This window comes from Capsella rubella, unplaced genomic scaffold (genome assembly GCF_000375325.1).
Source record: "Capsella rubella cultivar Monte Gargano unplaced genomic scaffold, Caprub1_0 scaffold_1, whole genome shotgun sequence".
Taxonomy (NCBI): Eukaryota; Viridiplantae; Streptophyta; class Magnoliopsida; order Brassicales; family Brassicaceae; genus Capsella; species Capsella rubella.
The window spans coordinates 2,589,263-2,613,547 of record NW_006238923.1 but is presented as its reverse complement, the minus strand read 5'-3'; the positions used below and the strand labels follow the sequence as shown (position 1 = coordinate 2,613,547).

At 35.8% G+C, this 24,285-nt stretch overlaps 6 protein-coding genes across 6 annotated transcripts; 4 read left to right on the top strand and 2 right to left on the bottom strand.

Moving 5' to 3' along the window:
• Window positions 1-201: 201 nt before the first annotated feature.
• On the top strand, window positions 202-3,224 carry LOC17898911 (protein-lysine methyltransferase METTL21D). Its single transcript, XM_006305319.2, has 10 exons — window positions 202-361; window positions 728-794; window positions 996-1,061; window positions 1,386-1,479; window positions 1,598-1,714; window positions 1,920-2,020; window positions 2,126-2,200; window positions 2,277-2,369; window positions 2,451-2,771; window positions 2,864-3,224. The coding sequence occupies exons 1-10, from the start codon at window positions 348-350 to the stop codon at window positions 2,873-2,875; spliced, it is 960 nt and encodes a 319-aa protein (XP_006305381.1). The 5' UTR covers window positions 202-347; the 3' UTR covers window positions 2,876-3,224.
• On the bottom strand, window positions 3,121-5,614 carry LOC17899948 (lactoylglutathione lyase). The gene is made up of 8 exons (XM_023777040.1): window positions 5,458-5,614; window positions 5,240-5,359; window positions 4,611-4,672; window positions 4,449-4,509; window positions 4,010-4,089; window positions 3,864-3,934; window positions 3,555-3,644; window positions 3,121-3,447 (listed from the first exon to the last, which is right to left on the bottom strand). The coding sequence occupies exons 1-8, from the start codon at window positions 5,578-5,580 to the stop codon at window positions 3,347-3,349; spliced, it is 708 nt and encodes a 235-aa protein (XP_023632808.1). The 5' UTR covers window positions 5,581-5,614; the 3' UTR covers window positions 3,121-3,346.
• Window positions 5,615-8,103: 2,489 nt separating this feature from the next.
• On the top strand, window positions 8,104-10,038 carry LOC17899937 (high-affinity nitrate transporter 2.1). The gene is made up of 3 exons (XM_006305820.2): window positions 8,104-8,913; window positions 9,020-9,135; window positions 9,238-10,038. Exons 1-3 carry the CDS (start codon window positions 8,104-8,106, stop codon window positions 9,890-9,892), a joined length of 1,581 nt encoding a protein of 526 aa, XP_006305882.1. The 3' UTR covers window positions 9,893-10,038.
• A 1,112-nt stretch (window positions 10,039-11,150) lies between these two features.
• Window positions 11,151-13,190, bottom strand: LOC17897528 (high-affinity nitrate transporter 2.1). The gene is made up of 3 exons (XM_006307162.2): window positions 12,352-13,190; window positions 12,135-12,250; window positions 11,151-12,026 (listed from the first exon to the last, which is right to left on the bottom strand). Exons 1-3 carry the CDS (start codon window positions 13,159-13,161, stop codon window positions 11,360-11,362), a joined length of 1,593 nt encoding a protein of 530 aa, XP_006307224.1. The 5' UTR covers window positions 13,162-13,190; the 3' UTR covers window positions 11,151-11,359.
• Window positions 13,191-19,339: 6,149 nt separating this feature from the next.
• On the top strand, window positions 19,340-21,003 carry LOC17897583 (alpha carbonic anhydrase 7). Its single transcript, XM_006303169.2, has 7 exons — window positions 19,340-19,445; window positions 19,547-19,764; window positions 19,882-19,988; window positions 20,253-20,355; window positions 20,466-20,633; window positions 20,723-20,776; window positions 20,920-21,003. Exons 1-7 carry the CDS (start codon window positions 19,340-19,342, stop codon window positions 20,992-20,994), a joined length of 831 nt encoding a protein of 276 aa, XP_006303231.1. The 3' UTR covers window positions 20,995-21,003.
• A 388-nt stretch (window positions 21,004-21,391) lies between these two features.
• LOC17899375 (pentatricopeptide repeat-containing protein At1g08070, chloroplastic) lies at window positions 21,392-23,728 on the top strand. Its single transcript, XM_006306792.2, has one exon. The coding sequence runs from the start codon at window positions 21,416-21,418 to the stop codon at window positions 23,636-23,638; it is 2,223 nt and encodes a 740-aa protein (XP_006306854.1). The 5' UTR covers window positions 21,392-21,415; the 3' UTR covers window positions 23,639-23,728.
• The last annotated feature ends 557 nt before the right edge of the window (window positions 23,729-24,285 follow it).

The following is a 24,285-nucleotide window of genomic DNA, read 5'->3' as shown; positions in this document are numbered from 1 at the left end:
AAAAAAAATCTTAATCTAACAAAAACGTAAAAAATAAACAAATATATAGAAGGTCTGAAGAGTATTTTTTCTAAACATGTAATAATAGGTCTACAATTATCACACTAATTTATTTCAGAATTGTTCCAGTGATTATCATCTAAAAAGTAAAAATCAATGAACTTTTGGATTAGTGTTCTACTAATCGCGTAAGTCCCTTAAACCTCGAGGTGACTCAGAGGTGTTGAACGTCTTCCCATTATCTCTGAACTGGAGACGAAACCGAAACCAAAACGCCTTTACTTAAAAATCAATCTCCGTGAAACTCATAATCGCCCTAGTTTTGTGTTTCGTCGGACGAAGAACAAATGGATCCCGACAGGTATTCCACTTTATCTCACTGACATGGATTTTTGTTATTGAGGTGTCATAATCTTCGCGCAAATAAATGAGAGCTAAGGATGGTCTTTGGTTACGGAACGATCATATTAGCTTATGCGCTTATAGAAGCTTAACCTTTCTAGATAGTTGTTATTCAGTGTATTATATTCAAGTTTCTGTCTTTAGTTCTAGTTGAGATTATTGCTGTTTCAGGTAGAATCTTTACCACTGGGATTCCCCTAGGTTCATTTGAGACTTAAGTAGTTAAGTTTACATTTTTCCAGTTAGTTTTCTAGTGTCTGACCCAAATTTTTGGTTTTCCAATTGAGTTTGTTAAACAAATTTGAAACTTTTGCTATATTATCAGGTTAAATTCTCCAAGCACATGTACTGTTACCATTGAGGTGTTGGGGCACGAATTAAACTTTGCTCAGGTATGTATGACTCTTATATTCCTTGAATTCTTACCTTTAAACTTACATACGTATAGTTAAGACCCAGCTGTATTTTCACCTTTTGATGTCTTACTTCTTTGTGTTTTTTTTTTTTTTTTCTTACTTTTGTTCATCTATTTTTCGTCACCCATGTTCTATGCTTCTAATGCTGTGTCATTATGCCATGATTCTATATGGAAGGATCCAAATTCGAAGCATTTAGGAACAACCGTGTGGGATGCGTCCATGGTGTTTGCCAAATATCTGGTATGATCTTTCTTATCCTCTGAGATTAACTTCTAGGATCGTGTAATGTAGATTGGTACACCATAGAAGTGACTTGATTAACGATGGAAGTTTCTTAGGCTTCACCATTGCCAAAACCAAAAATCCTAAACCAGTCCATAATGTTTCCAATGCATTCTCCTCTCTCTCCCTTTTTAACTCTTTAGCCCTCAACTAACCGTAAGGTCTGTTGCTGTGCTGGCAAAAGCTATGATTCCCAGCTTAACCCTAGGCTAGCTACAGTAGTCCTGCACTAGACTTAACAAGAAACCTTATCAGAATTCTTGACACTTAAAATATTTTCAGGGGAAAAATTGCAGAAAGGGAAGGTTTAGTCCTTCCAAACTGAAAGGAAAGCGTGTTATTGAGCTGGGAGCAGGTTGCGGTGTTGCAGGATTTGGTATGTAGTTAACATGTATGTATTGATATCTAAAGGATTCCCTTCTTATGTATGGTTATACCTTTGCTTAAAACTAGAAATTTGGTATCTTAAATTGGAGTTTGTGTTCATGTGCCAGCTTTGGCAATGCTGGGGTGTGATGTGGTTACAACTGATCAAAAGGAGGTATTACCACTGCTAAAGAGGAATGTAGAATGGAATACCTCCAAAATCTTGCAGATGAATCCTGGTTCAGGTTTGTGTTGATACTGTCTTCTCTAAGTAGTATCTGTTTCTTGCTTCTTTTACTGTCTGATTCTGTAGTATCTGCATCTTTCTTCGTCTTATTATGCCACAGATAAGTTAGTAGAACAACACACTTAACTTTATCGAGTTATACAAAATCTTAGGTGGTTGTCTTCTTTTTAATTAGCGTCTACTGAAGCTGTCATTCCTTGTAGCATCGTTTGGATCACTCCGAGTTGCAGAACTCGACTGGGGAAACGAAGATCATATAATGGCTGTTAAACCGCCCTTTGACTATGTCATCGGTACTGATGTTGTAAGTTAATCGGAATATTTAAATGATTCATGATAATTGTTTCCATTAGTGAGACTAGTGAAGCCCACGGGATTTGTGACTGAATTCACCTTCAATTTGCTTAAGGTATATTCTGAGCAGCTTCTGGAACCTCTATTACGTACAATACTTGCATTATCAGGGCCAAAGACAACAGTTATGGTATTAATTAAGATACTTGGATTTGCTTAATACTATTGTTGGAACTACAAGATGATCGGTTATTTTTGTTTTCTAGTTGGGATATGAGATACGTTCCACTGTTGTTCATGAGAAAATGCTTCAGATGTGGAAAGACAACTTCGAAGTCAAAACCATACCTAGATCTAAGGTGAAGAACAACACTGATGGCACAGTCACCTTTAAATTTCTGTTAACTATGTAATCTCTTATTCTGGAATGAAATCTGCAGATGGATGTTGAATACCAAGATCCGAGCATTCATCTGTACATCATGGCACAGAAGTCTCCTGCTGAGAGCTCTGGAAGCACGACTCGAGATGAAGTTGTTGTTGACACAGACAAAACGAAAAGCGAGTATAAAGTCCCAGCCGGAGAATGCCATGATTTACCAAACCAGTTGGAAGAGGAAGCCGTTGCAACACATCATCCTCGCCTTAAGGAAGATAGTTTGTTGATGAGACTACGAGACGGAAAGCTAAGTGAATGGGAGATGAGAAGGTATGGTACAGTTGCTGCACAGCTTCTTCGTGATGTTAAGATAGATGTTCAGGTGCGTATATACCATTGTTGTTATAAAAGCTCTCTTATATAAAAAAAAATTGTGAAATCATTCTTGTAAAGTTTCTTTGATTTTATTTGTAGGTGAAAAAATGACTTTGCATAAGCGACTTTCAGAGCCTTGTTCCTCCAGACCTCCGCATTGTGATTTTTTTTGGTTGGTATCATGGACAATGCATACAATGAATGAATCCCCTAGACTTTTTTCGTTCACGGATTTAGCTATTTGTGCTTCTGTGATGTGCTGTATGCTACAACTAATTCCTTGATAAAATTTCTGAAATATATTCAAATAAATATCACACATATCAAAAGAACAGGTCAGACTCGAACAGTATTCATAGCATCAAACTGATTATATTGATAATGGACGCACATGTTATTTAAACAACGATAACGACATCTTAAACTTAGCTTATCGTGTGGTTTACAAAAAAAAAAAAAACTTAGCTTATCGTATGTCAAGAAACAGGACTCAGTTGTTCGGATTATTCGCTGAAACAGGAAAATTCTTCAATTGTATGGGTGATATGAGCACAAGAACACAAATATGCACTCGTGACTTCCTTAAGCTGCATTTACGGTAGTTGTCCCAATAGTCTTGAGATCAAAGATCTCGATCCAGTAGCCATCAGGATCCTTAATGAAGGCTATATTCTTCATCTTTCCTGCATGGTTTACATCAAGTAAGGGATTAAAACCAGATTCCTCAAACAGAGTTGCAGGTAAGAATATATATCAACTGTTTACTGAATTCAGCTGGTAATAGTAGTACCATCGTTTGGCTTCTTGACAAACTCTACTCCCAGTTCTTCAAATCTCTCACATGCCTTGTGCACATCATCAACTGTAACCCCAATGTGCCCTGTAATAGCAACAAAATTCTTTAGACATTTGTAGTAATATAGGACTTGCCATAATAATCATGCTTCAATTTTTAGGAATATTAACTGGTTCAACTGATGTTCTACATTCTAGCCACCCAATTTAAAGCTCCCCTAAAACATAACCTACCGAAACTCTATTCAGTTACTTCTGAATGTAGAGAGATAATAAGATTGGATTTCATTTCGAAGGAGGTTACCAAATCCACGAGGCTCAGAGTTCCCATTGTGATAACCTGTAAACTCAGGATCACTCTCTGTACCCCAGTTGCTGCAAGCAAAATACACATGTAAGGAACGATCAATTCAAGAAAAGAAAGGTAAGGCATTAGCGTTTGTTTCTTACTGAGTTAATTCAATTGTTGCAGGTCGACCAAAGGTCCAAACTGTTCTCTCTGTTGGATCGGTTGGAGCTGTTGTAGTATCCTGTACATAATAAACGTATCAACACACAACTTTTTTGTTACTCTCCACTAAAGATATATATATTCATCTAAGTAATTCCCGAACACGAGAAACAAATATTTCAGAAACTAACAGTTTTAACTCCACTTTTACTATAGGCATTTAAAAACATCAATAGATTGCTTGCTTAATTTTCAGTGTTTAAAAATTAGTGTGCCAAAAACTCAGATGCATGAGTTCCTAGAACTTTATGCATCATAAATATAAATTAAATGCTTTCATCATGATAGTATGCAAACTGCAAAATTCCATACTTTATGCTTTTCTACTTTCTACGATCACCTCCAGCTTGGCGAAAAGGTCACAGAACAAAAATATACCTCGTAGCCCAGGAAGTACAAACTAAATTTCATCTCAGAGAAATCCAGCCTCTTCAGCAATCTGGATAAACATAACATATAACGAACGCTTAAGAACAGCAGAACGAATTGGTTCCTTGAGGACTTGAGAGAGAAGATCATTCAAGAAATAAAAAAACTTACGACATTCCCAGCACACGGGAGTAGAAGTCAAGACTAGCCTTAGGGTCCTTGATCCGAAACATCTGAGAGTTGCAAAAAGATGGAACAAAAACAAATCACTATCTACAACAAGAATAAAGAAAACAGATTACAACACCTAATCAGAGGGGAACAATACTCAAAAGTTCAAGAAAAGGAAAGGACTGGTTTTTGGTAATCTTTAAACATTACTGGGTACATTCTTTACCACAACAAGAATTAACTCTATAAATTTGTTCAGTCTCCTTAGATTTATTTCAAATGAAGCTATTTTGATGATTAACATGGTTTCACCCATAGTTACCAAAGGGAAGATAGTCTGCTAAGATCAAGAAAACACAATGTCAAGACTTAGAAAAGATATAAACAACAACTCTTTAGAAATATCAGTAAAACATGTGCCTAGGTACATAGTGAAATACACAAACTCAATGTTTAAGCTTTTGAACTCGACTAATAATTTGATTTTCATCACATTCTTAAACAACACTTACGAAACCCTTGAACGAGATAAAACATGAATCCGCAAAAATACAAATTTCGATATCAAATACAGAAATTACAGGGTCACAGTAAACCCGAATTGCAAAATCAAAGCAGAGGAATCTTACAGTCTGCTGCATGATATATCCTTTTGTAGCCTCATCCCGAATCGCTGACAAGCCAGGATTGTTAGCAGACGATTCCCTCGCTTCAGACGCCATAGAGAACACACGAAGCTGATCAAATCTCTACAAAACCGAACAGACCCAGATGATTAAACAACACAAACATAGACCAAACAGAATAAACGACTCCAACTGCAAGAGGTTTCCAAAAAAGCATAAACCTTTCGCCTCGAGGCACTGTTGCAAGCGCAATTGATGAAAGAAAAATCGGTGGAATAAGGTTTTACGAAACGGATCAGAGGCGAAATTCGAGTTATAGCACTCGCTAGAGAGTGTGTACTCATTACGTTTCCTTGGATTATCAAATCCGTTGTGTCCAGCCAGAAGCGCTGAGACTACGGGAATTAGTTACAAAACGGCGTCGTGCGGTAGCTGATAAATTGATTTTGGTATCAGTTTTTGATACCGGTTTTGCTCAGTTCCGGTTTGGGTCGACGCTGAAATTTCAAAAATAAATTAGAAATACAGCGTAGCGCCCAGTGACGCTGAATATATTTTTATTGCTAGTGACCAGTAACAGATATGGTCACTTAATCCCTTTTTTATTTGATGAGATTTATTATGAGGATTAAGGTTGAGAAAGTTTCGAAGTTAAGGTCAAATGTTGTGTTTATACGCGAAACAGAAAGGTCAAAAGCTTCTTTATGATTCAAATAACTTAGCTTCGTAATTAAACAGTTCATGGAGCTGGGAAGCAGGAGTAGGATCAGTGATGACATGACACGATCTTGAACTTAATCAATAACAGACTTGTAGTTTTCGTAATCCTTCAAGGTCTTGTAGTTTTGAACTGTTTGATATGGTGCGGGACGATATCGTCGTACGTAGATAAGTTAAGAAAAACCAACAACATTTAACCGTCTAAGAACACCTATTAGCTTAAGTTTTGCTAATAGGTGTCTCTTATAAATATATGTGTTATTAGAAGTCGGCTCTCGACATGATATGCAGCAAGTTGAAGACAGCCAAATGAACAGAAGAAAACGATCAGTGATTTAGCGATAAACTTTTCATTTTCGAGGTTATAGAATAAAGGTTAAAAAAGCGTTTTATCAAATTAAGAAATGATGAACTATAAACTTTGATATCATACATAGAAAGAAACTATTTAACTGCGAATGTGTGCATGTTTATATATGCATTAACAGTATACTGTATATGGTTTTCGAGTAATGCACTGAGTAGTAGATGATACACACATAGATAACTTAGGAATTTATTGGTTTCCTCAACGGATCTTTTTTTATCTCTTCCGCTGGAAAATCAAACATTTATTAATTACTTTCATTATATGGAGATACTCTTAACATGTACCCATTTAGGTTAATAAAAGAATTCATACGTTTTTTCTTTTAACCATCACGTTGTCATTATTTAAATAATTTATACTCATACTTTAAGTCTTCAAGACAAAAATTGATTGACCTATATATGTATAAGTTAGCGTATCTCTACTAATAATTTCCAAGATTCTAAATCTGCCCCGGCGTTTCCAGACTTCTTTTTTTCCAACGGCGTTTCCAGACTTTAAATGTTGTTTTTGACTCACATTTTTTTTTCTTAAAAAATATGATTTGCAAGTATCTGATAGGTACACACAGATTACTATATGCTTATAACAGATGATATCATCAATAAGTTGACTTTCTATATATTTGAACAGCGAATTTTTGTCTTTTCTCAAACCTCAACAGACCTCACCAGAGGGAACAACGGAGTCGTCAGCAAGATTGAATTTTTTTTTTTATACCAATACCAGTACTACGAATATGGTACGGCAACTATTGGTGGACCTACGCATGCACGTATATATATGTGTGTGTGTCTATGTGTATCTACACGTTAGCAGCTCCTTGTCACCTACAAGTACTTATATTTTTGGTTTTAGTACAATATACGCATATCTACCTATCAGTTAGCCAGAGAGGATTTTATATCCTTTAATTATATAAGAAAACCTAATCAATTTGTTCCTTTTATGTAAGATTTATCAAAATATGTGATTAGGAATTTTTGCAAACTAGATTTGTTACAGCTAGCCAACTCAATATCGAATTAACTTATATATTCGATTTAAACTAAAACATCAAAGTAGAAAAAATCACATACACATCTAAGTGTGTGTGTGTGTGTGTGTGTGTGTCTACGTACGTGTGCGTCTTTGCCTGTTTGTGGTATAGATTATAGATGGTTGGGCACTTGGGGTTATAACCATAAGTCATGTGGTATACATATACTTATCCAATTTCTTCAGTATTAAATATGGAAACTATATATATAACAATTTTGTTGAAGATAAGCGAATTTTAAGAGACAACTAAGATGCAGCTAAGGCCACAATTAATTCGACCGTCTGAGAGACAGCAACTATTACTAAATAATTATTATTTCCTAATTCGTATCGTTGATACTGTATACGATATAGAGAATATATTACATTGTAAATCATTCAAAAGTTTGATGACAACGTAGACATGTCAAAAGGATTCCAGTCCCATTACATATCGACATATGAATATCAAAAGAGAAGAGAAGGACACAGTTGTCATTTGAGAGTTGAATTGCAAATATACAACCTTTGGGATAAGCGAGAGACTAGGAAAGATGCTTGCGGCGAAAATGGATTCCTCCAAAAAAAACAAAGAATAATATTATATCGTTAATTAACTGTTGAGAATCTCCAAAGAATGCATTTTCAAATTGTCAACGCTAGGAATCCTATATAAGCGTCGTGTGGTTAATACCCAGACATCAACCAAATCAAATTTATATCAAACTTGTAAAAGAACTTGATATATTTTATAACAATGGGTGATACTACTGGCGAGCCGGGAAGCTCCATGCATGGAGTCACTGGTAGAGAACAGAGTTTTGCTTTCTCGGTGGCTTCACCAATTGTGCATACCGACAAGACGGCCACGTTCGATCTGCCGGTGGACTCAGAGCATAAGGCGACGGTTTTCAAGCTCTTCTCCTTTTCCAAACCTCACATGAGAACGTTCCACCTCTCATGGATCTCTTTCTCCACATGTTTTGTCTCGACATTCGCGGCTGCACCACTTGTTCCCATCATCCGGGAGAACCTCAACCTCACCAAACAAGACATTGGAAACGCCGGAGTTGCCTCCGTGTCCGGGAGTATCTTCTCTAGGCTGGTCATGGGAGCCGTGTGTGATCTTTTAGGTCCCCGTTACGGTTGTGCTTTTCTTGTGATGTTGTCCGCACCTACCGTGTTCTCCATGAGCTTCGTGAGTGGAGCCGCAGGCTTCATAACTGTGAGGTTCATGATTGGATTTTGTCTGGCTACGTTTGTGTCTTGTCAATACTGGATGAGCACTATGTTCAATAGTCAGATCATCGGTCTGGTAAACGGTACAGCCGCCGGATGGGGAAACATGGGTGGCGGTATAACGCAGTTGCTCATGCCCATTGTGTATGAAATTATTAGGCGTTCCGGTTCAACAGCGTTCACTGCCTGGAGGATCGCCTTCTTTGTCCCCGGTTGGTTGCACATCATTATGGGAATCTTGGTTCTCACGCTAGGTCAAGATCTGCCTGATGGTAACCGAGATACCTTGGAGAAAGCGGGAGAAGTTGCAAAAGACAAATTCGGAAAGGTATATTTATCTGTTATAAATATGTGACAAAAATAAAAGTTAGCTAGGCTATCTCTGCTATAGATGGATCAAAGGTTTAACTCGCGTTTTGTTATAAATGGTGTAGATTATGTGGTATGCCGTTACAAACTACAGGACTTGGATCTTCGTTCTTCTCTATGGATACTCCATGGGAGTTGAGTTGAGCACTGATAATGTTATTGCTGAGTACTTCTTTGACAGGTTTGTTTACATAAGAGTCAGAAAATAACATAAGAGTAAACATATTTTATCAAATAAAAAAAAACATAAAGAGTAAACATATATCTTTATCGGTTTCTTCAGATTTCACTTGAAACTTCACACAGCCGGGCTCATAGCAGCATGTTTCGGAATGGCCAATTTCTTTGCACGTCCAGCAGGAGGCTACGCATCTGACTTTGCAGCTAAGTATTTTGGGATGAGAGGGAGGTTGTGGACGTTGTGGATCATTCAGACGGCTGGTGGTCTCTTCTGTGTGTGGCTTGGCCGCGCCAACACCCTAGTAACTGCAGTTGTAGCCATGGTACTCTTCTCTTTAGGAGCACAAGCCGCTTGCGGAGCCACCTTTGCAATCGTGCCATTTGTCTCCAGGCGAGCCCTAGGCATCATCTCTGGTTTAACCGGTGCCGGAGGAAACTTTGGCTCAGGGCTCACACAGCTCATCTTCTTCTCGACCTCAACCTTCACAACTGAACAAGGGCTAACGTGGATGGGAGTTATGATTGTCGGTTGCACGCTACCTGTGGCCTTGATCCACTTTCCTCAGTGGGGAAGCATGTTTTTGCCTCCGTCCAAAGATCCAGTCAAAGGTACAGAGGAGCACTATTATGCTTCAGAGTGGAATGAGCAAGAGAAAGAGAAGAATATGCACCAAGGAAGCCTCCGGTTTGCTAAGAACGCCAAGTCCGAGGGTGGTCGCCGCGCCCGTTCTGGTGGGAACACACCCAACAACGCTTGATCTCGGCATTGATGTCTAAGAGAATGTAAAAGACTTCATTAATTGTGAAATGGAAACAAACTGTGTGGGGATATAAACACCCATTTCTTTCTCCAATATATATGTTATTGCGTTTTGCTTTTTCCTTCCTTGATTTTTCTTTTGTATGTTTGTATCGAGCATTTTTTAATTAAAAGCTCTTTTTTGATTGAAGTCTGCGTGCGTACCTTTCGGGAATTTTATAGAAGTAAGAAAAAACATAGAAGAAAATCTCTTCTTTAAGTTTTTTTTTTCACTCTTTCTTTTAAAATTTTAACCAACTTTTTATTTTATTCTTATTCTATTTTAACAATCAACAAACAAAAAATAACTGTAACTTGGCGATACTTGCTTTCAATTGGACTGAACATTTTAATAGATTATTTATAATTTTGTTAAGCTATAGTTTCTGCCGATTTTACACGCTCGGATGCATCAGATCCTTAAAAATCTCTCACACATTAATTACCATCACACCGTTTACTAAGACTGTGCTGACGCTTTCCACTCTTTCAAAGACGCCTTGATCACAATTACTAACAACAGTAAACTTCGAGACAGAATCCAATCTTTTATACTGCTGACAGGAAAATGATCAGTAATATAAAATTTAACTCACTATTCTTTACATTTCTAGCTAGCTAATTAACAATATAAACAACTATTTCTTTATCAATTTATAGTTTTAAATTTGTATACATAGATAATGTGGCAAACGAACAAAGCAATCTTCTTTAAAAGAAAAAAAAATCGTTATTGTTTTTAGCTTGGGACGACTGTAATATCCGCTATGCATCGATGTATAAAAAAAAACAAAACATTTAAAAAAAAAAAAGTAAATTTCTACAAATATGGTCCAACAAAAAAAAATTCACCTTTCCCATTGATATTAAAGAAAATTATTTCGGGTACATTGATAATAGTTCAAGATAATATGTATTGGAATCGATCGCAATATACCATTTTGACATTATTTGTATGTACATAATGACTTGGATCATAACTTCCCCAGTTCCATTATACTAATAGACTTTATAATTACTTGTGTCGTGAGTGTCTAAAGAAAAGGTATGAGAAAATGAATTGGGGCAAATCTGGAGTATTGGTCAAAGATTTTGTTTGGCCATTAGTTGAGAAAGTCTTCTTTAATTTCGTCGATAAAATATTTTCTATGTGGTGTAGTTAATTCTTGAATGAATTGATCAAAAGGTGTTTGCCAGTTCTAATTTTATCACTCGCTCATAACAAATGTCAAATCTCAAGAGAGATAAATTTTGATAACATCACAAATATTTGTTCAAGCCAAAAAAACAAAGTTTCTTTTGGGAAATGAGCAAAAGATACAATATTAAATAGCGTTCTGAAACATAACATTTGCATTTGTTTTACACAGTGGGACATATTTTTTATCTGCGGCTACCCTTCAAAACATCCCCATGGCTGGTATGATCAAACATTGGTGGGTGTGTTCTCAGGCGGTGTAGGAGCAGAGCGCACGCGGCGCCCGCCCTCGGATTTTGCGTTCTCAGCAAACCGGAGGCTTCCTTGGTGCATGTTCTTCTGTTTTTCTTGCTCATTCCACTCTGAAGCATAATAGTGCTCCTCCGTACCTTTGACTGGATCTTTCGACGGAGGCAAAAACATGCTTCCCCACTGAGGAAAGTGGATCAAGGTCACAGGAAGCGTGCAACCAACAATCATAACTCCCATCCACGTTAGCCCTTGTTCAGTTGTGAAGGTTGAGGTCGAGAAGAAGATGAGCTGTGTGAGCCCTGAGCCAAAGTTTCCTCCAGCCCCGGTTAAACCCGAGATGATGCCTAGAGCTCGCCTGGAGACAAATGGCACGATTGCAAAGGTGGCTCCGCAAGCGGCTTGTGCTCCTAAAGAGAAGAGTACCATGGCTACAACTGCAGTTACTAGGGTATTGGCGCGGCCAAGCCACACACAGAAGAGACCACCAGCCGTCTGAATGATCCACAATGTCCACAACCTCCCTCTCATCCCAAAGTACTTAGCTGCAAAGTCAGATGCGTAGCCTCCTGCTGGACGTGCAAAGAAATTGGCCATTCCGAAACATGCTGCTATGAGCCCGGCTGTGTGAAGTTTCAAGTGAAATCTGAAGAAACAGATAAAAGATATATGTTTACTCTTTATGTTTTTTTTTAAAATAAAATATTTAGTCTTATGTTATTTGTGAATTTATTTAAAGTATCGCGAAACAAACCTGTCAAAGAAGTACTCGGCGATAACATTATCAGTGCTCAACTCAACTCCCATGGAGTATCCATAGAGAAGAACGAAGATCCAGGTCCTGTAGTTTGTAACGGCATACCACATAATCTGCACCATTTTGTAGGAAATTACGAGTTAAACCTTTGATCCATCTATGACATAGGCCTAGCTAAATTGTTTTGCCACATATTTATAACAGATAGATATACCTTTCCGAATTTGTCTTTTGCAACTTCTCCCGCTTTCTCCAAGGCAGCTCGGTTACCATCTGGCAGATCTTGACCTAGCGTGAGAACCAAGATTCCCATAATGATGTGCAACCAACCGGGGACAAAGAAGGCGATCCTCCAGGCAGTGAACGCTGTTGAACCGGAACGCCTAATGATTTCATACACAATGGGCATGAGCAACTGCGTTATACCGCCACCCATGTTTCCCCATCCGGCGGCTGTCCCGTTCACCAGACCGATGATCTGACTATTGAACATAGTGCTCATCCAGTATTGACAAGACACAAACGTGGCCAGGCAAAATCCAATCATGAACCTCACAGTTATGAAGCCTGCGGCTCCACTCACAAAGCTCATGGAGAACACGGTAGGTGCGGACAACATCACAAGAAAAGCACAACCGTAACGGGGACCCAAAAGATCACACACGGCTCCCATGACCAGCCTAGAGAAGATACTTCCAGACACGGAGGCAACTCCGGCGTTTCCAATGTCTTGTTTGGTGAGGTTGAGATTCTCCCGGATGATGGGAACAAGTGGTGCAGCCGCGAATGTTGAGACAAAACATGTGGAGAAGGAGATCCACGAGAGATGAAACGTTCTCATGTGAGGTTTGGAAAAGGAGAAGAGCTTGAAAACCGTCGCCTTATGCTCTGAGTCCACCGGCAGATCGAACTTGGCCGTCTTGTCGGTATGCACAATTGGTGAAGCCACGGAGAAAGCAAAACTCTGTTCTCTACCAGTGACTCCATGCATGGAGCTTCCCGGCTCGCCAGTAGTATCACCCATTGTTATAAAATATATCAAGTTCCTTTACAAGTTTGATATTTGGTTGATGTCTGGATAATAAACCACACGAGGGCTTATATAGGATTCTTAGCGTTGACAAATATGAAAAAGCCATTCTTTGGAGATTCTCAACGGTTAACTAAGAATTTAATATTTGTTTCGAGGAATCCATTTTCGCCGCAAGCATCTTCCAAGCCTCTCGCTTATCTCCAAAGGTTGCCTATATCATCCCAAATGACCACTTTACCCTTCCTTCATCTTGCAATTTGTGGATAGTCAAAGAAATGGTTGTGTTAATGACTTGACTCTTAGTATTATCACCAATACTTGTATCCATGAATTACATACGTGTGAAACACAAGTCGGTTCCATATAATTACAATATAAACAACAAGTCAACAACCATAGTTGGTTTTGTTAAATGAAAAAAAGAAAAACGGTTCAACCCTTTCACATGGCTGAATCGTATGAACTTGAATTATTGTAGTCTACAGTAACATCATTAGTTATCAAAACCTAGGCCACGTAAGGACGATATGTCTAAAGATGTGTATGATTCATTAGCTAGCTCTATTCCTAATTAATTTTGGAGGGTTATCATTGTCATTATCATATACAGTATCCACGCAAAAGAGGAGAAATGATCCTTTTACTGAATAAACTAATTGATCTCCTGGACGGTCGGATATAGAGCGGCCTTAGCTATACATTAGTTGTCTCTTCAAATTGCTTACGATTGCGTAGGACTTTAACAAAACTTTTTTTATTGCTTTCATATATCCAATTTCTATATGAAAATTGCAATCGTTTGACAAGGGAAAACACATTATATTAATGTTAAATTGGTGACATAATAATGTTATAATATATAATTAAAATTAACATTTCTGTTCAGGTGTGTGTACAGGTTCCATGAAACCCTAAATATATCAATATGACTATATGTATAAACAATAATGTATGTATATAGATATTGTCATAGAAACGTATACTGTAACGATTAGAGTTTTAGATTAGCCAGTTAGATTATGTTTTCGTAGATAGCTAGCGAATCTGATATTTTTTTTGTTTTGTTTGCAAAGGGTCTTGAAAATATCATATAGTAGATATAAACGGTGCACTGATATGTAGATATGCGTATAATCTCAATCAATCTTAAGATGCGAAATGTGTGTGCACGCAAGTTCCGTACTCTTCGTGCCTGACGTCAAGCCAGTTGAGCTAACGGTGGTGTTGTCTTGTCTTGTCGATCGCCAAGGATATTTCGAAAAAGTCTTAACGACTAATTTAATTTTAGAGATGTGCTCATCGTCCGATCTTGCTGACGTGTCAAAGTTTCCAACAAGTTGGGATATGATAAAGGACAAAAATCCGATGTGTATATGTGAAAAAGTCAACTATTTTGATGAGCTCATTATTTTTTCTCTCTATTATATATGTACTTTCACTAATAATATGACACATATAATAGACAAAAAAAAAAAGGAAAGAAAACCCTATAATAATGTTATCAACGACATCCCCTGATTGATAATGATTAAATTATACATTGTATATTGCTTCGATAATTTCCATCTCTAAATTTTATTTTTCTTTTTTCCATCTCTAGATTAAATTACGGAATTTTGCAATTATTTATTTCAACTACGATAACTTTTTTTTTTAATGGAATTGCTTAATTATATCGCTGTAGCATAGAAAGTAGAAGCGCTTGAAAAGTGTTTTAAGAGTAATATTTCAAATACAATAATGAAACTGATAGAGGGAACAAACACATTATTGATTAGGATTCCAAGTCGTCGGCCAAGTGTAGATCCCGTATTCAGGCTGGCCTAGGGGCTAGGGCTTATCCATCTAATAACTTTACATATTCCACGTTTATAAGTTCATTTAGTTATACACATCTTGCATATGTATGTATAAATTCAATCAGAGAGTAAGTCAAAACTCATATCAGATAAACAAATCGAGACATTTCCTAATTAGCGCTTGGGCTGTTGGAGAGACTTTTCTTTTTGTGATAATGGCTATGCATCGATCGTGGTCTGCCGAATTATATAAAAAAAAATGCTGGCAACTCAATAATTTTAGATATTTGATGATGACGGACCATTAGACTTTCTGCATAATTTTCACATTCCAGATATAGACGTCCTCGTTGACTCTTTTATATTCAAACTACTACTATAAGACTATATTTAGATCCAATCGTCCAAGTGTTAATTTCATCTAACGTTGCATATATGCAGACAATATTACAGATGGTGACATGTTTATTTGTTGATACATGCAGAGTTAGTCATTTACATATACGGTAATTATGAATGTTATTTTTAAACGGGATTGGTTCATTATTGGTTTACTACCTGATGACCCACATATATGTACTTACATGTAAAGGAAGGGCTGATCATTGTGGGCTACTAATTAATCAACTAAAGCCCACGAAGAACCTCTCTAATATGAAAGGCTTCCTATTGATTAACACCAAATGTGTTATTTAGGTGGGGTTATTGAATGTAGGACTTCTATTGAATTTGAAAGAAGTTAGAATTTTTATATATCGTTCAATTATGTATTACCTAGATTTTTGTTTTAATTGGTTTTAGCATTCTATTAAATGGTAGTGGTATATTCAATATATTAAAGATTGTTTTGATGACAATGTTGTTTGATATTTCATAGAAAATTATAATTTAAAACATGAAGAACCAAATAATATATTTTAGGAAAAAAGATGGTTGGGTACACCAATTATAGCGGAATGCATGGTCACACATGCCAAGTATCCTATTGTATACTCAGCTACACGAACTAGATGTATTGCATGGCCACATGCATCAACTATACAACATCATGTAGTTAACACCATAGACATAAAATTCTGGTACACCGGTCAACTAACTCTGGCGTTGACCTGTGTTGACTCCGGCATTGACTCCGGCGTTGACCGTTTTTTACCCCAAAAAAAATTCCAAATTTTTTTTATTGTTAAAAAAACTAAAAACAGTAATTATTTTATAATGAATCGTTATGGTTTTGTATACTTTAAAAAAATATAATCTTAGGAAAAAATTGTAACAATAATTTTTGTATTTAAGTAAATCTTGAGTTATTTTACTATTAGTTTAGCTCGAAATTTTTTAAAATAACTAATTATCATAAGAATGAATACATTAAAGATTTAAACAAATCTAGTGTCTAGATATTGAATATATAAAAACAAAATCAATATTTTTTTTATTAATTTTTTTATGGTTTTGTGTAATGAAAAAGATATAATCTTAGGAAGAAAATTGCTATGATGATTTTGTATTTAAATAAATCAAATAATAAGTCAATATTTTTTATTAACAATATAAAAATAAGTAATTCCCTTACTAATTCACAGAATTTTTCTAGTTTTAATTTAGATTTTAATATCTTGAATTATTTTACTATCTTGAATTTTTCTAGTTTTAATTTAGATTTTAATATTTTAAATTAAATACAAAATCATTATCGTCATTTTCTTCCTAAGATTATTTTTTAATAATATAATTATCTTGAAATTGTTTATAGTTTTGTATAATTAAAAATTAAGAATTAATTATAGTTTTTAGTTTTTTTTACAATAAAAATAAAATTATATAAAAAATGTTTGGAATTTATTTTTTGGTCAAAACGGTCAACGCCGGAGTCAACACCGGTCAAACCGGTCAATGCCAGAGTCACTTGACCGGTGTACCAGAATTTTATGTTTATGGTGTTGACTACATGACGTTGTATAGTTGATGCATGTCATGCAATACATTTAGTTCGTGTAGTTGAATATACAATATGATAATTGGCATGTGTGACCATGCATTCCGTTATAGTTGGTGTAGCCATTGATCTTTTTTCCTATATTTTATGGTATCATTTTGGACGGAATATATCAAATACTTAAAAAAAATCTTTTAAGTTATTTTTTTGTTCATTTTAGTTCTTCCAAATTTAGTCCTTGAATAGTTTTAAAATACTACACAAAAGGCAGGTTTTCCTTATATATATGCCTTGAGTAACGCGAAAAAGTATTCAATGTTGATAACATATATTCACATGACGGCTTCTGTAGTTGCCTATTTTCTGAGGACAGACGACAGACCAAAACAAAAACAATTCATGTTGACAAGTATATCTGTTGTTACTGTGTAATTGAAAGAAGAAGAAAAAACTATCATATATATATTCTAACCCAAATCTAAAGTTATCATATATAAACACAAACCATCATAATTTCTGGACATTTGTATTAATTCTTTGATTTTTTTTTATATCTGGTCTATGTTCCTGTCATTTTTGTCAACATTGAAACTTTTAACTCACATTTATGTTGATGATACAACAGTACATTCGTTCCGGTCGTCAATCGTCATGATGCAATTAGGAGACTCTTCTCGAAGACATGTCAAAGTCGTAAAAGTTTGGTTTCTCACTCCCGTATTGCATGCTTCTTCAATTCACCAAGTTAATATATATATTTGCAATTACAAACTACATATATATAGAGGAGTGTGTATCGAATAATCGAACCAACGATGGATGATGTAGTAACAACGGATTGTTATTTGCGTAGTTGACAATTCCGTGATCTTCTCGAAGTAAAAAAATTGGCTTTCAGACGCATATATGTCACCTATAAACCAGTAGTGGGTGAGAAGAGACGTGGAGCACATAAGGGAATGGTGAGTTGGTCACAGCAGACTGATCAAAGATTTGGTATTTGATGAAACTGCATTAATTTTCTTCCATATCTGAATTTTTAATATATAAGTTATAAAAAAAGAATTGATTAGTTTACGAGAATAGAACCATTTCTAAATTAAAAAATGAAAGGTACAAACCCTCTTTAGATATGTACATACACATTAACCAAGAAAATATGATATGGTGTAAAAATATATCAACTTAGGTTCTAGATGATAATCAATACGACCATTAGAATCAACGGATCATTTCAACATTTACTAGTAACTCATAAGTTATATGGTAATGGTATGGTGAAACGGCTCTTTGACCTTGATGAATCCGGATGGTGGAATTTCTAGTCTTTAATTTAAAGTATTTAAAATACACTGAAATTTTAACCCACCACACTAAAATAAATTACTTTTCTCTGACTAATGGTGTGAAAATGTCCAAAAAAAAATTCAGAAGTCCTGATGCGAATTGGTCGTACGCAGGAACGCAACGTGAAAATTGTTGTTTTCATATTTGATTGGTTTTCACTTTTTCTACTGGGAAACATATTTTCTGCTTCACCTTTTCGTGGTGCGTAGGTTGTTCTACTTTCCATTAATTTGGTGTGCATGACCCTGGGCGCCGGTTTATATTGGATATCAATTTTACTTTTGCAAAGTATAATAAAAACTAATATTCATTAGTATAATAAAAAAATGATGAAAATAGATTATAAAAGTAACCAAATTAAAATTGATTTATTCTTTGTGAGAAATTTTGTAACCACTATTAAAAAGTGATTGAATCTTTTAAAATTAAAGAAATAGACCATTATTTAGGTTTAAAGTGAAGGACTTATTAGCTTTTCAGAAAATAGACCATTATTAGGTGTAAATTGTGCTACAAGTTTTACTTCAAAATTTTGTAGTCATCATCAATATATATTATACATTTCATATTGTCTATTTATCATCATCTTTGAAATCTGATATATACCACTACCATAATATGACAAGAAATGCAGAGACAATGATTCAGATGAGAAAATATGTCTTCATCATTATTTCAAAAGTAAAATTTTGTGTACCATATCTTGAAACAAGATAAATCCCACTGTGATTTTTTAATTCACACTGAAAACAATAACAGATTTAGTAATGAAATAGGCTTTTATTATTCACACCTTCCCTCATTGTTCCCAGTTTATTAAAAAAAAAAAAAAAAAAAAAAAAAAAAACATGTTTCTAGGAGAGTCAAAGATGTCGACCGGAAGGAATTAAGAGGGCATGGGAAGTCTTGTGGACTAGTAATCTGACGCTTTGAAATATCCGTACAATATCATCTGTCTAATATAAATATTCATAGCTGCATGAGTTTCCCAACCAAGCTCAATAACTTATCTGATAATAAAGACAAAGTATATCATCAACCCTCTTTTTATCTCCTTCTTAAACAATAAAATAACACAAACACAAAGATGGTAACCTACCCATCAATCCGATGCATCTTCTTTGTGGCTCTCTTCAGTATTTTCACCTTTAATGTTTTGATTTCAAGTGCTGCTTCAAGTCATGGAGAAGTTGGTATAAGCTTTTAATTTCTCTCTATTCATTGATCTTCCAAATTATATATGATTTAACTATGGAAGTCTTTAATATTTTATTTTTCTATTGGGTGCATGAAGAGGATGAACACGAGTTTAACTACAAAGAGAACGATGAGAAGGGGCCAGAGAGGTGGGGAGAACTCAAACCGGAATGGGAAATGTGTGGAAAAGGAGAGATGCAATCTCCCATTGATCTTATGAACGAGAGAGTTAACATCGTTTCTCATCTTGGAAGGCTTAATCGAGACTATGAACCTTCCAATGCCACTCTTAAGAACAGAGGCCATGACATTATGGTATACATACATTATATATACATAAAATATTTTATTGTCACGCCGAAGTCATTAGCTATGTATTTCTACTATAAAAAAAAGCGTAACCCTTAATAAACCAATTATTTGTTGTCATAGATAAAATTTGAAGATGGAGCAGGAAATATTAAGATCAATGGCTTTGAATATGAACTCCAACAGCTTCACTGGCACTCTCCGTCAGAGCATACAATCAATGGAAGAAGGTAACAATTTCACTAAAATGTATAATTGAAAAAATATTGTATCAGACAAGAGAAGGTTATGTGATAGCTATAGCAGCACCATTTCAAAATTCAAACCATAATTTTATGAGTATGGTTTGAATATTTTTACAGGCACACACACACACACATATATATATATATATAGTAGAAGTTAAAGCAAAAGATAACTACTCCGGCTCATATGGGTTGCTTCGGTTGACAAAGACAAACTAATTCTTAAAAGTATTGTAATTTACAAACCAGGTTAGCACTTGAGCTGCATATGGTTCACGAAGGCAAGAATGGGAGAATGGCTGTTGTGACAGTGTTGTACAAGATTGGAAGAGCAGATACTTTTATCAGATCGGTACACAAATAATTAAAAATCTCAATAAGCTAAAAATTTTGATTGCATGCTCATAACTGTCGCCAATCTGATTAATATATTTTTTTAAAAAATATTTGAATTAATTATAGTTGGAGAATGAACTAGAGGGCATAGCTGAAATGGAAGAGGCAGAGAAAAATGTAGGGATGATAGATCCCACCAAAATCAAGATCGGAAGCAGGAAATATTACAGATACACCGGTTCACTTACCACTCCTCCTTGCACTCAGAACATTACTTGGACCGTCGTTAGAAAGGTATTTATTTATAATTTTATATATCCTCGTATCAATTTTGATCGTAGTTACCTAATTAATAGCAGATCCTCTAATACATAAATTTGCAGATTAGGACTGTGACAAGAAAACAAGTGAAGCTTCTCCGCGTGGCTGTGCATGATGTAAGTGATTATTTACTTACGGTCAATGGAATTCCATGAATCCAATTTATTCATTCTTCCCTTTTCATTATTATATTTTTTCCCAATTCCTTTAACTTTTCATTAATTATAATTAGTGCTTTAATTAAATGATAATTTATCAGGATTCAAATTCGAATGCGAGACCTGTTCAACCAACCAACAAGCGCACGGTGCACATGTACAGACCGAGAGTTTGATATGATGATGAAGATATTAAAAGTTTTATATAAACATCTTAAGTTATACCCTAGATTAAAATAATGGTTTCCCTAGTTTACTGTTCATTAATTATAAACTTTTTTGATGATTATATTAATTTTTCCTTTGCAAAAAAATAAAGGTTGACAAATATAATAATATATTAGCTTGTTTGTTTTGCTAGCATTTTTGTAGTCTATGTTGAAATTTTGCAAAAATAATTAGAACTAAATTTCTGATAAAAAAAAAATGAAGAAAGTATATAAACAACTCAGAATTTGTTTTTTTTTTTTTTCCTTAAGTAAAAATCAGGCCCATAAAAAGCCTTTAACGGGGACGTTAAAATGTGGCGGGTAGCCCTGGAAATATCCGTTAGTAGCAGCGAATAAGGAAATAAAGAAGAAGAAGAAGAAGAAGAAGATGCTTTCGTGTTCTCCTCTCACAGTTACTTCGTCTTCTTACCCATTCCGTTTCCTTCCCTCTGCTTCTGATCCTCCTTACGATTCTCTTCGAAACCACCCTTCTCTTTCTCTTCTCCACAATTGTAATACTCTTCAATCTCTACGCATAATCCACGCTCAGATGATCAAGACCGGTCTCCACAACACCAACTACGCTCTCAGCAAGCTTATCGAGTTTTGCGTTCTCTCTCCGCACTTTGACGGCCTTACTTATGCTATCTCTGTTTTCGAATCGATCCAAGAGCCGAATCTGTTGATTTGGAACACAATGTTTCGTGGGCACGCGCTGAGTTCGGACCCTGTTTCGGCGCTCTATTTGTATGTTTGTATGATTTCGCTTGGGCTTGTTCCTAATTCCTATACGTTTCCGTTTCTATTGAAATCTTGTGCAAAGTCGAGGGCTTTTAGGGAAGGACAACAGATCCATGGGCACGTTCTGAAGCTTGGGTGTGATTTAGATCTCTACGTACATACTTCTCTTATCGCTATGTACGTGAAAAACGGGAGATTAGAAGATGCACGTAAGGTGTTCGATCAAAGTTCTCACCGTGATGTGGTTTCTTACACAGCTTTAATCAAGGGTTATGCGTCTAACGGCTATATCGAAAGTGCACAGAAGATGTTCGACGAAATTCCAGTGAAAGACGTAGTGTCATGGAATGCATTGATTTCAGGATATGCGGAAACCGGTAATTATAAAGAAGCATTAGAATTGTTTAAAGAGATGATGCAGACGAATGTTAAGCCAGACGAGAGTACAATGGTCACTGTACTTTCTGCTTGTGGTCAGTCTGCTAGTATTGAATTGGGTCGTCAGGTGCATTCATGGATTGATGATCATGGGTTTGGTTCAAATCTCAAGATTGTTAATGCTCTCATTGATTTGTACATAAAATGTGGTGAAGTGGAGACAGCAAGTGGTTTGTTCGAAGGATTGTCGTACAAGGATGTAATCTCCTGGAACACCTTAATCGGTGGTTACACACATATGAATCTATACAAAGAAGCATTGTTGTTGTTTCAAGAAATGCTTAGATTAGGTGAAATTCCAAACGAAGTTACAATGCTAAGTATTCTTCCTGCTTGTGCACATCTTGGAGCCATTGATATTGGAAGATGGATTCATGTTTACATCGACAAGAGATTAAAGGGTGTTTCAAATCCTTCTTCTCTCCGGACAAGCCTGATTGACATGTATGCTAAATGTGGAGACATAGAGGCAGCACAACAAGTTTTCGACAGTATGCTAAATAGAAGCTTGTCGTCTTGGAACGCAATGATCTTTGGGTTTGCGATGCACGGGAGAGCCAATGCAGCATTTGATATTTTCTCGAGAATGGGAAAGAACGGGATTGAACCGGATGATATCACGTTTGTTGGTTTGTTGTCTGCTTGTAGCCATTCAGGTATGTTAGATCTTGGACGTCATATCTTCAGATCAATGACAGAAGTCTACAAAATAACCCCAAAATTAGAGCACTACGGGTGCATGATTGATCTTTTGGGTCATTCGGGTTTATTCAAAGAAGCGGAAGAAATGATAAACTCGATGGAGATGGATCCTGATGGAGTGATTTGGTGCTCCCTTCTCAAAGCTTGCAAGATGCATGGGAATGTCGAATTGGGCGAATCATTTGCACAAAACCTCATTAAGATTGAACCAAAAAACTCAGGTTCTTATGTACTTCTATCTAACATTTACGCGACAGCAGGCAGATGGAACGAAGTAGCAAAAATACGTGCGCTCCTCAATGATAAAGGTATGAAGAAAGTTCCTGGTTGCAGCTCTATCGAAATAGATTCTGTGGTCCATGAGTTCATCATTGGGGATAAACTCCATCCACGGAACAGAGAAATCTATGGAATGTTAGAAGAAATGGAGGTGTTACTGGAGGAAGCAGGGTTTGTTCCAGATACTTCTGAAGTGTTGCAGGAGATGGAAGAAGAATGGAAAGAAGGAGCGTTGAGGCATCACAGCGAGAAGCTGGCTATTGCATTTGGGTTGATCAGTACAAAGCCTGGAACTAAACTTACAATCGTGAAGAATCTAAGGGTGTGCAGAAATTGTCATGAGGCCACAAAACTTATATCAAAGATTTACAAAAGGGAGATTATTGCGAGAGACAGAACTCGGTTCCATCATTTCAGAGACGGCGTGTGTTCTTGCAATGACTACTGGTAGGCATCATTATTTTTTCAGAAGATCTCTTTACCAATGATGTTGGTCAAGAACTGTAATATAATTTTCTTACTGTAAAAAATTACAAGAATACTAGTCAAGCAAGTAAATTACATACAAGGCGTACATGATTCATTGATACAGGTATACATGTAATGAAAGAGCTTTTAAACAAAAATTGCTGGCGCTGAATCTTTCTATGGTCCATGCAAAGAATCATTAATCATCTAATATTACACAGAAATCTATCAAACTACATACTCTTCAAAACGTATGATCAATTGACACGTTTCAAAATCTAATAGTAACTTTTTTTTTAATTGTCATGCATTCCACAATCGAGTTATTTATAGTTATACTATGAACTGTGTATATAACCCAATTTCATAAAAGAGTCTCGAGAAGGTTTCAACTAATCAGATACATATGAACTGGTGAGTCACACAAAGATCTCCATCTCTTTTATATAATAAACTATTTTAATATAATTACTAAAAAAACAAAGAAACATAAAGAAAACAGAGAAACGTAAAATTTGTTATGTTGAATAAGAGATATAAAAGAGGAAACACTTGTTTTATCAGCATATCCTTGGAGTTGTTCCACAAGAAGTTAGTTCCATCAAATTCGAATCTTCGATCAATCTTTCT